The 16,031-nt window shown below is 32.1% G+C and overlaps 1 protein-coding gene across 1 annotated transcript in view; it reads left to right on the top strand.

The window, feature by feature from the left end:
• Window positions 1-16,031, top strand: part of LOC123683434 (probable sugar efflux transporter) — a 30,690-nt gene that overhangs the window by 14,141 nt on the left and 518 nt on the right. Inside the window, exons 2-5 of the mRNA XM_045622478.1 lie at window positions 10,218-10,725; window positions 12,967-13,258; window positions 14,312-14,492; window positions 14,547-14,915. Coding sequence (XP_045478434.1) covers window positions 10,232-10,725; window positions 12,967-13,258; window positions 14,312-14,492; window positions 14,547-14,915 — 1,336 coding nt within the window. The 5' untranslated portion in view covers window positions 10,218-10,231. The remainder of the gene's footprint in view (window positions 1-10,217; window positions 10,726-12,966; window positions 13,259-14,311; window positions 14,493-14,546; window positions 14,916-16,031) is intronic.

The following is a 16,031-nucleotide window of genomic DNA, read 5'->3' as shown; positions in this document are numbered from 1 at the left end:
AACCAAATCGATTCATGATTATCAATATTTTGATGATTTTTTTTTATTTTGTGATTATTTCTTCTGAGTCAAGTCTAGTTACGCCCCTGCTGGCGATCGCTTCAGCCATCTTGGAGCTCGGGGAATCCCCTTATTCTATCTAAGCGCGCATGAGCTTGCAGAAATATATGACGTCAATATATAGCTTGATATCTAGTCAAGCAATAAATATCTCAAATCAGGAAAGTCAAACTCAAAAATGTAATTTTTCAGTAGCTTGATTTTCAAGTCAAGTAGTTGGTTGAAATATCAAGCTACTTGGCTTGCCCTAAGGGCAAGTTTGGATGTTTTAGCATTACAAACTAAAGCATTTGAATCAGAGGAGATATACAAAATCTGATACCCCATTTTTGTTCTCTTTTTCTGAGAAACTAACAAGAGCATTATTCACTTTTGGTCTGCTTCCTTTGTCTTCGAGATATAAGCGAAAATTGAAAAAATGGTGATATTAATATTCTATCAGTCTGGTCTAATCTATGTCAACAAATAGTGTATAAGTATTATGCTTACTACTGCTCTAAAATGCTTATTTCCCGAGATATTTGGGAAAGACTAATTTTCTCTTCAGGAATTATCTGTTTTATTTTCTCCAAGAGTAAGGGTGACAAAAACCAATTCAATAATGATAAGTTTTTAATTACAAATGTTCTATACGAGTATGTCCACCGTTTTTTTTTGAAGCATTACAAAAGTCATTCAACACATTGTTTTGCTCTACGAATTTCTACCCTTAATGGCCTTAAAACAAGTCTACAAACAAAAAAACCTTCAAAACGAATTGTTCAATTTTCCGAAATATAATCTGTGGTTTAAAGAGTTTAAATTATTTTGGAAGCAAAAAATCAAGGCATCAAATTTGAAAAAAAACCTCAATTGACTTCTGGTTCAAATCCCCTCGCAAGTTATTCATTCGAATATTTTCATATTGACGTTTTTTATTACATACTTTGACATATTTGGATTTAAAACAAAAAATAATAAATCATAATTTAAAATCTGCATTGTTTTCTTAATATTTAAATAAAATCGAGGTAACTCTCAAACCCATGATATTCAATATATACAAGGAATTGATTACAATATTCAAATGCAGAAATTATTCATAAACGATAACACGAAAATAACTGAATTGAATATATTTAATTACCAATTCCTAATTGATTTCAACGAAGAAATAAATTGCAATTCACAGAAAAACAAATAATAAAATAGCTTTTATGAATAGTGTGAAGTGTGGGCGGTATAGCCATTAGACAAAAGAAGGATTTTAGAGGTCGAGAAAGTAAATAGCTATGTTGCAAATGACCTTAAATAGATATGATGTTAGGATTTTGAAGCGGAATTAATAATTCATGTGCATTTAATATTTCATCAATAGTTGGAAAGCATCATAATTTCTATGGTTCACAGAAACTGAGTTCAAACATTCTTGGGAAATTGAAAAAATTTGTCGAAATAATATTTTTCCACGATAGTACGACCTTTTTTAAGTTTTTAGTTTAATTAAAAGATGTGTTTATCTTGCGAAAAACGCCTAAAGTATGTCGGGACTACCGATCTTAGACAATAATTAGAACTATTGTCTTCGATCGGTAAGATGTCCTTAACGTTCTCGATACTTAATATTCTATTTAAACTCTCAAGTATCAACTTTAAATTAATTCCCTATGATATCAAGAATATTTATATAATAAATAGAATGAATTCACCATTTACAACAAAACGTTATAAATATCTATAGAAATGAATGGAATATTTCTCTTACTCTGAATGTTTCAGAAAATCAGATCATTAAGAAATTAAACATTCGTTTGGATTAAGAGTTTTTCTTTCCATTGAAATAAAGACTCATTTTAATTCAACATTCATTCACCTAATTTCATAGTAACCTGAATCGAGGCTATCGAGTTTATATTACCTACTCCCTTGTTCAAATATATAAAAAAGGTTTGATTGTCACCACAACAATAATTTAAGAATACTTCTCGATGCAAATATCTCACCTATTTCTTTCGAAAACCTCTACGAACTATACAGACATTTCCAAAACAAATAATACACGAGTACCTGAAACACTCTTATATCATAGACTAAAAATATTCTACATGAAAAGTGGTTATTACTGACATTGTTGGTTGTCAGTCGGTGGAACCACAGATGATCGTAAAAAAATTTCAATTTCGATTTTATTCTCTTATTGAATAGAACTGTTCTCTATAATTTCCCTTTATTAGAATTAGTTTTACCAAAATGGAGTGGTATTACTCACATATTTGAAAGTTTTTATTTCGGGAATAATATATTAAAAATCCTATTTCAGAAGATGTTTCTCGAGAGAATTAAATCGTCTCAATTGTTCGCATTATACGGTCCAGTTTGAAGAGTGGGAAAAAAATAATTCGATGAATGAAATATAATCTGGAAATACTACGTTTTCTAAGTACAGGGAAAGTTTGAATGAAAAAATAATATTTATCCATTTTTGCCAAACGAATGGAGATGTAAGAATACATTTTTGTTAAGCCTCAATTTACAGTGTAGAAGCAATTTTTGTGATGAAAACTGTTTGTTTTTTTCGTAACAGAGGCGCTTGGAGTAGCACGTGACTGGATAAAGAAAAAAATTGTCACGTCGATGTTTTTCATGAATATGATCATCAATTTTCGATTCCTCATTCAATTTTAAAGAAAAATCTATTTTTGATTCCTCAATTAAGTACCTTCCTTGTGTTAAGACTGAAATTCAAAATGGTTAATGACTAAATGAAACTATAAAAAAGTTAATCATTTATAACAACAAAAATTCAGAATGAACCCTGGATTTTCAGCCTTTGAAACTGGACCATCCAGTATATTCGTTTTGAGAATAATATATTATAATTGAATTTAACATTTTACTCGTATATATTAAAAATTCGAAAAAATCAACAACATGGCTTTAGTAGTTTTGAATAGGTTCATTAATGTGTCTATTGCACGTTTGGAAACTACGCAATTGCATATGACATTTAATTTAGTATGACGTCGTTGTTGTCGGTTAGTTTATCTAGATTAGGGTATCTGTTGAAACGACCACAAATACAAAACTTAATTTAAACCCAACATGCTGTTACGGCAATTTTGGGTAATTTTTTCAACATTCTTCTCGAATTTTTTATGATTATAGAACCTCAATCAATATGAAATTTGGCATGGATCTCGAAATTTCTAAATACATTCACAAAATTTTAACTGATGAAGCGTTCTGTTCGGGGAACGACTGCTTAATAACACTTAAGTCGGTATCTGTTTCAATATACTGCCTAAAAATAATTACTCAATATATAATACCGTGAGAACAAAAATGTTCAATATTCTCATCAAAATCAATCCTTGATCAGTATTTCGAAATATCACATTTGGATCCCACAAAAAAAATAGGAAATTGTTATAATGATTATTATATTGCACCAATTTCGCCAATAGAAAGTTACATTGGTACCAATTATCTATTTCCTCCCAATTCTGATCCTCCTTGGGCAGAGTTTTCGATAATACCAATTGATTTTCAAGGATCTATGCAAATTAAATAATTAATTGTCCCAATTAATTGTCTTGTAGTAAAAGTTATCGGTTTTTCGTACATTGTTTCCTGTTATTTTATCGAATTAATCAACCTTGATGTGGTTCATAAGTTCATAATATAATCTCAATCTATCAATACTGAGAGGTTGTCAATAATTCAAAAAAATAGAAGGGAATTGTTCCAAATTGTTATTGAGGTTATTCATTTCACTTTTAATGCATTTGCTTCATTTATGAGGAGATACAATCGAAAACTTGTCATGGACATTTTAGGTAAGAGTTGAGATAGGTAAAGGTACTTTATTGTATGCAGAAAACAAAGGCCTAAAAAATCCATCTTGAAAACGTGGGGAATATTTGACTTGGGGTCAGGGGACGTATTCTCGACAAGTGATCTTTCAAAACGTATACGTGCATTCAGTGTTCAGAGCACTGAAAGTACGTATACGTTTTGAAAGATCACTTGTCGAGAATACGGTCCCAGGAGCATTTTAGAACTCGTTTATTTATATTTTTTTAATTATTTTCATAAATAAAATAAAACGAAGTAATTTCCACTATGTTATTTAATTGTTAGCAACAATTGTTTCGCCACACTGTGGCTTCATCAGGCTACATTTCTGAACTGATAAGAGTACAAAGGTTTTCGGTATCTTATATAGGAACAAAATTGACACAAAAATATTCGAAAGGGTATAAATTACAAAGTTATATTGGACCATTTACAGCCTGGGATTTCCAAACTATCGGAAGAAATTCAATAAAGGGGATGAGTTTACATCCGTTTGTTCGTTCAACAGAATATTTTGGGTATTATACCTGTTTATTTCCAGGGATTCTAAGAGTGTTAGTCTTAAGCTCTTGTTTTCTAAATGAAGAATTTTAAAGTTATTATTGAAGGTATGTCCCATTCTTTTAAGTGATTCGCGTAGGTTGAAAACGAACTATCAGATGTATAACTCTTTTGATGTTCCTTTATCCTTTTATTGAACGATCTTCCTGTTTGTCCAATATAAACCATAGGGCAATCATTACAGGTTAACTTGTAGACACCGGATTTAGTTTCTTTATCTGTTTTGTCTTTATTGTTTTTAATGAACATCTCTAAGTTGTTACTTGTTTTGAAGGATATTGTGTAATTGAATTTTGTTTTCAAGTATTTAGCAATCTTTTCAGAAATATTATTAACATAAGTTAACGAAAAAAATTTAGTATCAATACCATAATTTACCTTAGGGTATGTTAGACTCAAAGCTTGCTTTCTTTGTTTATTCCTCAAAATTTGATCAATAACATGTGGACTGTAACAGTTATTCACAGCTATTTGTTTAATTAAATTTAATTCTTTACAAAAATTAGCATGATTCATAGGTATATTGATTAATCTATGGATCATACAATTGTATGCAGCCATTTTTTGGTTTAACGGGTGGTTAGAAGTAGCATGGATGGTAGTATCAGTATGTGTAGGTTTTCTAAAAATACTGAAACTATGATAGTTATTATTTCTGGTAATTGTTAAATCAAGAAAGTTGAGAGAATTGTTATGTTCAATTTCAGAAGTGAATTTGATACTTGGGTGAATGTTATTGATAAATTCTGTGAACAAAGAAAGTTGTCTATTTGTACCTTTGAAGCAACATATAATATCGTCTACATATCTAAACCAATAAAGGAAATATTTTGTGTTATTGTTAGAGTGAATTTTGTTTTCTAAATTATTCATGAATATTTCTGCTAGGATTGGACTTAAAGGGTTACCCATAATCAAACCTTCATCAGACTTATAAATGGTTTCATTAAATTGAAAGTAATTTTGACTGAGGCATATTTCTAAGCAATTTAAAATGTCATTCATTATAATCGGATTTGTGTTATTGGTAACAAGTAATTCTTTTATTATTTTAATAGTTTCTGCTGGGGGAATGCTAGGAAATAAGTTCTGTACATCGAAAGAAACAAATTTAGATTTGTTAGGCAAATAAATATGTTTTATTTTCTCAATCAGTTCTAAACTATTTCTTATCGAGTATACAGAATTAAATTTTGTTTCTTTTTGTATAATTGTTATTAGAGCTCTTGATAATTTGATGCTTGGTGCTGAAATGAAAGAAACTATAGGTCTGATGGGGTTATTATCTTTATGAAGCTTTACTAAAGAATATAATTTTGGAATCTGTGGATTCATTAAAATAAGTTTGTGTGTTTGTTGATTTTGGAAAAGACTAACGGATTGATTTATTGTTTCTTTTATTATTTTTTGAAAAGAATTGGTTGGGTCTTTTTTCATAATTTTGAATTTTTTTGGATTTAAAAAGTCTAATGTTTTTTCAATATATTCTGATCTAGTTAGGGCGACAATACTGTTTCCTTTATCGGCTCGAGTAAAAACTAAATTATTTTCATTGCTTTTTGTTACAATTGACTTGACAATTTTTTGGTCAACTGTCGTAGGGCTGGGTATTATTTTTGTTTTCAATATGTTTTTGATGATACATGGTTTAGATATGTAGACGATATTATATGTTGCTTCAAAGGTACAAATAGACAACTTTCTTTGTTCACAGAATTTATCAATAACATTCACCCAAGTATCAAATTCACTTCTGAAATTGAACATAACAATTCTCTCAACTTTCTTGATTTAACAATTACCAGAAATAATAACTATCATAGTTTCAGTATTTTTAGAAAACCTACACATACTGATACTACCATCCATGCTACTTCTAACCACCCGTTAAACCAAAAAATGGCTGCATACAATTGTATGATCCATAGATTAATCAATATACCTATGAATCATGCTAATTTTTGTAAAGAATTAAATTTAATTAAACAAATAGCTGTGAATAACTGTTACAGTCCACATGTTATTGATCAAATTTTGAGGAATAAACAAAGAAAGCAAGCTTTGAGTCTAACATACCCTAAGGTAAATTATGGTATTGATACTAAATTTTTTTCGTTAACTTATGTTAATAATATTTCTGAAAAGATTGCTAAATACTTGAAAACAAAATTCAATTACACAATATCCTTCAAAACAAGTAACAACTTAGAGATGTTCATTAAAAACAATAAAGACAAAACAGATAAAGAAACTAAATCCGGTGTCTACAAGTTAACCTGTAATGATTGCCCTATGGTTTATATTGGACAAACAGGAAGATCGTTCAATAAAAGGATAAAGGAACATCAAAAGAGTTATACATCTGATAGTTCGTTTTCAACCTACGCGAATCACTTAAAAGAATGGGACCATACCTTCAATAATAACTTTAAAATTCTTCATTTAGAAAACAAGAGCTTAAGACTAACACTCTTAGAATCCCTGGAAATAAACAGGTATAATACCCAAAATATTCTGTTGAACGAACAAACGGATGTAAACTCATCCCCTTTATTGAATTTCTTCCGATAGTTTGGAAATCCCAGGCTGTAAATGGTCCAATATAACTTTGTAATTTATACCCTTTCGAATATTTTTGTGTCAATTTTGTTCCTATATAAGATACCGAAAACCTTTGTACTCTTATCAGTTCAGAAATGTAGCCTGATGAAGCCACAGTGTGGCGAAACAATTGTTGCTAACAATTAAATAACATAGTGGAAATTACTTCGTTTTATTTTATTTATAATGAATTTCCGCCAAGTAAGGACCGAATCCATTAAATAATTATTTTCATGTTGATTAGATATTGTTGACTGAATATTTTGGTGACATACCAAACTATATTAATTGTTTCTAATATTTCGTCTATATTATCATTATGTCGATTGGAAATACATTTATATTATTATATTTACTTTAGTCGTATGAGAATTTTTATATTCATTACCCCTCCTAAACAGAACCATGGATCCGCCACTGCGGAGATATTAGGTATTTCTTTTCCAATATTTTTCTTGAAATTTTATGGTTTCTAATGGTTCAGCTTGAAATTTTGCGCGAAGCTTGAAGCTCTCAATTTATATCTACAACGAAAATTTAAACTGCTTCAGATTAGTGGTCTAGCAAATTTCGGGTGACTATTTTCAATTTTCTCTAGTTCTGTGATGTGAATCGATCTTAATAAAATATTGCTTGGAGCTACATACATATTGTTATACTTACATCAAAATGCAAAATTTTTTTGCATTGATCTAATTATTTTGAAATTAGTGCTTTCAATACATTCTCCTATACTTACAATATCCTATCAACAATTTATACAAATTATAGGTTATTGATAAACCCATGAACAATATATCGCAGAATTCCTTTTGTAATGCATTGCTCCCTCAATGAAAAGGTATCGGTAATAATAATGTCAAGGAGTAAATGATAAGGTAGACACAATTTCACAACAGACATGGAGGCATATTGAGAAATACTTACATATATTCAATTTTTTTTGCGACTAATGTGTCACTATATTATGTAGCTAGTTGACCTAAGGAATAATCTTAATGAGCTTTTATTCTCTGATTTTCATTCAGATATAACTTTCATTAACAAACGTCTTTTTTTTGGTCATGGACTTCTGCAATAGGACATTTAGAGCAAAAAGTGCCTCTCTAGTGCAAAAAGCATTTCTGAAACAAAACTATGTCTCTTCATCAACTTCTTCGTATTTGAACCCGCGATTCTGGAACTACGGAAGCTTGAAATTGCATGAAATTTGGTTAAATAATCAGCATCGAACCTCTAATACAAGAATACGGTCCATGAACTTTTAAAGCGAGAAATCTAGGAAACAATATAAAAAAAAACAAACAAAAAAATCATAATATTCAAAACTTATATTAGTCCGATGGGAATGAATACAATATTTTCCACTGCAAGTCCTAGCACTCGAGATTTTCATTCGGATTTCTGAATATATATTTATATTTAGGCTGAAGGACCTTAGGTCGATGGCCATTTGTTTGTTTATGAACAATAATGGACTGTTACTACTACTACTATTTATATTTTTTGCGTTGTATCGAGATATTTTGCGTTGAAATAATGAACCATAGTGCTTAATTTCCACTGTTCTCCATATATTGTCGTGCTAATGAAATTCTTCAACATTTTACGTTTGATTCTTTCGAAAATCAATTCAATAAGATGATTAATTCAAGGATGATTTTGGGTGAAATAGCAATCAGAATTGGTGTTCTTTTAGTCGAGTTTGGAGAATCTTTCAAGGGCAACTGCTTTACCCGCATGATGTACCTACAATGAGTGCAAGTCAAAAATCGACTTGATCATTAAGCATCATTTTTTTTTATTATTTTCATACGCAATGAAGCTTAATAACCTGTTCTCCTACAAAAATTTTTTTCAATGATTGGGGCCCCTTTTTATTAAATTAGTATGTTGATTTCAAACTCGCACAGTAAAAGTATCACTAACGCGAAGTAAAAGTTTTTGCCCATTTGTTGGAATTAGTTTCCATGTAAATTTTTCACGGAATTCAAGTTGTGGAATTTTGCCTCGATATACTCAATTAAATTTTCTGAAAACAAAGCAGAGGTCAAAACATACTGAGCTGTGATTTGTCATGATAGCGACAGTGATATTTTGATAGCGAAAAATAGAAAAACAATGACAATTAACCAAGCTAAAAGCAAAAACACGAAGGAAACTACGCGAAGAATGTTCTCAGACTGAGAATCGTGTAACTAGCTGAGTAGGTACAGCAACAAAGCAGCAAGGAAGAATTACAAAATATGCAACACGTTAGATAATTCCTTATATGCATTTAAGATGCATAGTTAACAGTTTTCCAATATGAGGTTTCATTTTATCATTAAAAAAACACGGGTATATTTTTAAAGAATCAATGAATAGTATTTATTTGATTGTGAAGAGGAAAGTATGTCACTAACGATGGAAAACCATATCAGACAAATGGTTGCCATGGCAGGGTTGAAGCCTCACATCCTTTTCATGAAATTTTTTTATAACCAATACTCACATTTGTGGCTGTATGTCTTCCATAGCTTCATGAATTCTATTTTAAGGTCTTGAATCGATTTTGAAGACCTCATCTGATTTTGGAGACCTCATCTTTCACGTGTATGGAGGTGTTAAATTACAAGATCTAAGTGGCCAATTGTGATCACCTCTTCGAAAAATAAGACGGTCCGGTATATTTTCTTGCAAAATTGGGATTGTTTCGTTACTTACGTAGCAGGTTGTTGAAAATAAACGTCGTCCACAACTATATCTTCCAATTCCGGCCATAAAATCTGAATCCATTTACCGTAACAGTTGCACCAGACTGATTTTTTAATAAGTAAATTCTAATCACATCACCAGCCAAAAACGCGTCAAACAGAAAAACGTTGAAGATGAAATAGTATTTCAACATTCCAATGAGACAATTCTGCAAATTAACGTAGCTTTTGAACTGAAAATAAGCCTCATCGCTTTAAACTTCAAAGCCTTAAACTTAATTCATTATGCATATATAGTTTGTGAAATGCCTTATTGCCAAGATTGAGAAACCTGGGTTTTTTAGTACAAAACATGTCTGACAGAAAACACAAAAAAAAACCAAAATATCTCAGTTAGTATAATACTTATAATGTATAAAAGATACTTCGTCTTATTTTGCTGACTTAATCCACTTTTCGTTCCAGGAAAAAAACTCAAAATGAAGCAAACCATTTTCGAAAAGTTCCCTCTGGCATATCCGTACTACGTGCTAGCTCTGGTTTCTGTTGGTTACGTGCTTGGAGAGTTAGGCCACTACCTCATTGGAGCTACCTCCAAGGCTGTAGCCACAGACCTGCACTACGGTGACGTGGCATGCCAGCTCAATTCCACAGAATTCCATCTTAATGCTCTTCCAGTCCAGTGTTCCTCAGCCAACAGTTCCGAGGTGTGTCTGTCCTTAGAATTGAACGGCACCAAGTACTGCGAGTGGTCTTACAATGGACTAGGCTTGGACTACCAAATCCTTGCAGGACCTGCTTTCATAGCGGTCTTCACCATCATGGGTGTCATCATTGGGTTTGCTGCTGATAAATTCAAGAGGGCTAGGATGTTGACAGTCTGTACCATTGTATTCTCGATAGCGATGATCTTGAGTGGTACTGTCACTGAGTATTGGCAACTGGTAGTATTGAGGATGATTTTGGCGGCAGGGTAAGTCTAATTTTTCTCTTTCCAAAACTGGAACTGTCTTGTTTAGATACCATGAAAGCTGAGGATCAGAATTATCCTCATTTGAATTAGAATTCAGTCAACTTGATGTTCAAAATTAATAATTTCAGAAAGAAACTATATTTCCTTTCAAAGGTTAACGAAAAGGATTATAAATAAATATGTGTATTATCTATGCGAACCTTTTAGATTAATTGGAAGACAATACATCTCACATTAAGAGGTCAAAAGCATTTATTGATCTTGGCAGTATTTTTTAATTGTTTATCTGCTCGTTGAAAACCTTGATTTACACCTAGAGGCCAATACACATGATAAGGCAATTAAATGTACCATAAAAACGAACACCTAGATTCATAGTAACTGTTGAAAGAAATTTATTCAATTGGTACATATTGTAAAACAATAATGCTTTTTAGGATGATATAAAAGTAATCCAAGGTTCACAACATTCAAAGAAATCCTTCTTAATTGGAGAAATACACCTACTTTGAGTAGATAACCAATTCGAACTAATTTATGTGGATAGCATGAAATCTTCAAAACTCAAAATCAACTTCTTCAGTTTATTCATTTATTTTTCAATAATAAATGAAATCAATTTCAAATGACAGCATAGTTTGTCATATTAATTTTGTTTCACTTTGGATAATCACATAGAATGACTAATGAATTTGAAAATTATTTTAAAATATTGAGCATTAAAAATACCCACTTCTTTCGGCACATTTTAGTCATGGAATCGTGCAGTTTTTTGTCGAGAAGTTTCATTTAGTTATTAAAAATTGCTGCGGTGTTGCCGCTTATGTCAAAAACTAGTAGGTACTTTGTTCTTTCAAATGGCATACTCATGGGCGCCCGCAGAAATTTTTCTCAGGGGGGGCAAAATGAAAATTATTGAAAAACGATAAGGCGTCCATGATTGTCGTAGGCGACATCAGTATTCCGTTTCTTTCTATTTCTGTATTTATATTTATCACCAGCGTCTACTCTGAATTTCAAAAGATCACTAGAATTGGTACAGGGTGGACAAAAATACAATAGTTTCGTAAAATAACGCATAATATTCTTCATTAGTTAAATTAACAATACTTATTGTCTAGCGCTAATTGGTTTGAATGTAACACCCTGTAGTTTGTTAAATTTTTAGATTAATAAAAATGAGCTGTTTCCAAACATGTTTGGTACTTGTGGTGTAGCAGACAGAATATGAAAGAAATTATTTCTTATTTTTATACATTTTTATTAATCTAAAAATGTAACAAACTACAGGGTGTTCAATTCAAACCAATTGCCGTATTTTTGATAATATTGTTAATTTAACTAATAAAGAATGTTACGCGTCACTTTATGAGCACACACAAAACTATTGTATTTTTGTCCACCCTGTACCAATTGGAATCAATATGTGATACATTTTTGGAATCTGCTCAGCCAGAGTAATCGGAAAATTGAGACAAATTGGGGTGTTCCTTCCAAAAAAATGACGCTGACGTCATTACTCGAAAGTAATTCACCCTTTATATTAGATTATTATTTTAAAATACGGTAAATTAAAATAAAAAACCGACGTGTTTCAGGATTATTTCTTAAAATGGTCTGTTTAGCTAAAAATGAATTTTGTTCCATACTTAACGGTTACGGACGCAGTGTATAAGATGAATTTATAAACAAATTGACACGCATGGAGTGCTTTCGGTTCCATGAATTTTCTCCACCCAAAAAGTGCTCAACGCGCCTAAGAAAGTTTTCAATTCAAAAAATACCTCTGCCGATTATGGATTATATGTATAGTATGTAATTCCATTGAAAACCGGTAAATAGTTGCGAATCTATTACTTTCCTTTTTTCCCTGCCCTTTGGATTGAGAAAGTAATATTGAGGGTGTTGTGCTGAAAAATGAGGCATTCAAAATCTCAGGGGGGGCCGTGGCCCCCCCCTGGCCCCCCCCTGCGGGCGCCCTTGATAATAGTATAATCTTAAATCGATTGCGGAGAATCAGCATAGACCATATCTTTCACGTGGCTCCAATGAAACAAAAGTCTAAAGGTGTTAAATCACAAGATCTCGATGGCCAATTGTAATCACCTCTTCGAGAAATAACACGTCCAGGAAACTTTTCTTACAGAATTTCGATTGTTTAGTTGCTTGTGTGGCACGTACCACCGTCAATAAAATTAATAACACCTACAATAATATTAATTAATGGCTTTTCTTTTCTAGGGAATCAGGTTGTAATCCTTTGGCAACAGGTCTTTTAACTGACATATTTCCCGAAGAAAAACGAGCTTTGGTCATGTCAATTTTCAACTGGGGCATATATGGAGGATACGGTCTTGCTTTTCCTGTTGGTAGATACATTCCACAGCTCAACCTCTGGGATGCAGGTTGGAGAGTCACCTACTACGGAGCTGGAATCATAGCCCTCATCATCGGTTTCATAACATGGTTAACATTGAAAGAACCTGCCAGGCAGTCTATTGGCGAAGATGCCAACAATGATACAGATAAAAAGGTGATTATTAACTATGTAAATTCTATCTATAAATAGGATAAACTTTCATTCTCGAAAATAATTACTGCTTCACTTATACTATGGTACAACTTTCGCACTAGATAGATCTGCTGAGTAGAGATGGCAAGATAGATCTGGGGGCTAGATATATCTGCTTAGCTACTGGTTATATATCATAATTGCACTTATGAACATAATAAAAGTTTAATGAAGGATGGTATTCCCTTGCAGAACATTATGGTTTCTGTTGTGTGATCGCATCCATATTCAATAAATGATAACAGGAATTTGATTTCCATAAGTGTCATCTATGTAAATAATTCATCTATAGGCTGAAGGGACTCAGTTTTATGATCAATTGCAGCTCAATGAAGGCAGTTATTGTAATTAATTCATCCACCAATTCTGTTATTTACTCTTGAAATGCATTCAATCAATATTCTAGTACAAAAAAGCCTTTTGTGATAAGTTTGGTAGGTTTCTATTGAAAAACATTGTTGTGCAGACCTCAAACTGCTGAAATTATTTAATTATTTCAGCTAAGCATGTTTTTTAGTTCGAATATATAATCAATCATAAGTATATAATTACCTATTCATTAAGGATTACAACATTCTCCAAAAAAATGTTTTCCATAAGTGTCACCTTTGTAAATGAACTCCTGTTATCATTTATTGAATTATGATTGTCATTTAGTTGTGAAGTTTTCATTTGGTAATTATAACACTTCATTCAAGAAGTCCACGCATCATCGATTATTCTTAAAAATTCGACTTAATTCGTCCACATAGTCACATTCAAGGGTGATACATATACTCCAACGCTCATCCAACGTTTCAATACTTTTTCTCTAAAAAGATTGGTATTTGCCTTCATGAGAGCCAAAGTCCTTCTCCTGGAGCTTTTTTTTGGGGTCTGCAAACCACCAGTAATCACTTGGAGTCACTGTGCTTATGAGTCCAAATATTTTGAGAACGCCATATTAAGAGCTTGCAATTCATTGCAAATGAAGCATAAATCAATGGATGGTTTATCACCTAGTATTTGTTTTAGGTTACCATTTGGACTGTTATGAAGGACCCAAGAATAATAATGCTCTGTGTGGCAGCTTCTATAAGACATTGTGGAGGAATGTGCTTCGCTTACAACTGCGATTTATACTACCGTCAATATTTCCCAGACTACGATCTTGGGTGGTGGTTATTTGCAGTAACTGTAGGAATAGGAAGTATCGGTAAGTATTCCCAAGAAAAGTGAATTTAAGTAAACTACAACCAGCAATTTTCAGGTGTGGTGGCTGGAGGTATCATCTCAGACAAATTTGTGGCCAAAATGGGTATCCGTTCCAGGGTGATGGTCTTAGCTGTATCACAAATAATAGCCACTCCCTTCTCCTTCGGCAGTGTATACTTCACCCCAACTTGGGCAATGGTAACCCTCGGCATTTCGTACATCTTCGCTGAGATGTGGTTTGGAATCCTTTTTGCTATCCTAGTCGAAATAGTACCTCTTAAAGTGAGATCTACTACTGTTGGTCTGTTCTTGTTCTTCATGAATAACATTGGAGGTAACCTGCCGATATTGGTGGAGCCTGTCTCCAAAGCCATTGGTTATAGAGAGTCCTTGTATATCTTCTACGCTGGATTCTATGGAATTAGTAAGTATGAATTTGAGGGACTTCTACTTTAAAGTCATTTCAGGTTGATTGATTCAGCCCTTACTGACTTTTTCGTCATACAGAGGTATCTCAAGTAAAGATAGATGAACATTGCTGATACAAATTGAAAATTTTAGTTTTCAGAACAATATACAGATTCTTTAAAAATAGACATAAACCTTGAAAGAGGTGTAAGTATCATATTTATTGATAACCGAAAGTCAACAGTTTCCGAGATATGTGAGTTCTTGTATTTTTTTTTTTAATTTACATCTCACTTCGTTTTTTCTCAATTTTTTCTACATTGACCAAGTTTGACTAAATTTCGGATTATTTTCATCAGAAAAGGATATGATATGTATGGAAAACGGAAAAATATGCTGTATTAGATGTTGAATAAGAATAAGTATGATTTGAAAGTTTGTATATGAAGAAAAAAAAAGTGAATTTCTAATATAAATGTGCCTGCAATTATCGAATTCCACAATTTATGAATGACACAATTATTCTAAAAACTTGCCAAATTCCTTCTTAGTTTCCTAAAAAGGTTTTCGTTAGAATGCAGGCACTAGTTTTGTTTCAGTAGATTTTGATTTGAAAGACGAAAAAAGCAAAGAAAGGAAAGTAATGAGTTGAATATTTTTTTATTGCAATTCAACTCAAAATTTCAGTAGAAAATGTATTTATGAACTATGTTTGAAATGACCTCCAACAAAAACGTGCCCCCTTTCTTATTTCTTCAGTTGTTACTCTCCGCCTGAAATTTACTCTCAATCTTCTTGCTGCTTCGTCTTTTCTAACGCTGTTAGATCCGGACTTTTCGCTGGCCACAAAAATTATCCATAATTATAATAAAATTTGGTCAACGTAAAAAAAATTGACGATAAAGGAAGTAAGGTGAGAAATTTTTTTAAAATAACATGAACTCAAATATCTTGTAGACTGTAGGGAGGTTGTCAATTTTATTAACGTCGTTGACGACCTCCCTAGGTTTCTATGAATGTGTAGGGTAGTGAACAAAAGATCTGCATGGTCGCAGTTCCCGGAAGGCTTACCGAAGCAAAACGACCCCAGTTCAAATAATAATAATAATAATCTTGTAGACTGTTGTTTTTT

This window comes from Harmonia axyridis, chromosome 6 (assembly GCF_914767665.1).
Source record: "Harmonia axyridis chromosome 6, icHarAxyr1.1, whole genome shotgun sequence".
Classification (NCBI taxonomy): domain Eukaryota; kingdom Metazoa; phylum Arthropoda; class Insecta; order Coleoptera; family Coccinellidae; genus Harmonia; species Harmonia axyridis.
Note: the sequence above shows the minus strand (reverse complement) of the source record. Positions and strands in the feature narration are given on the sequence as shown.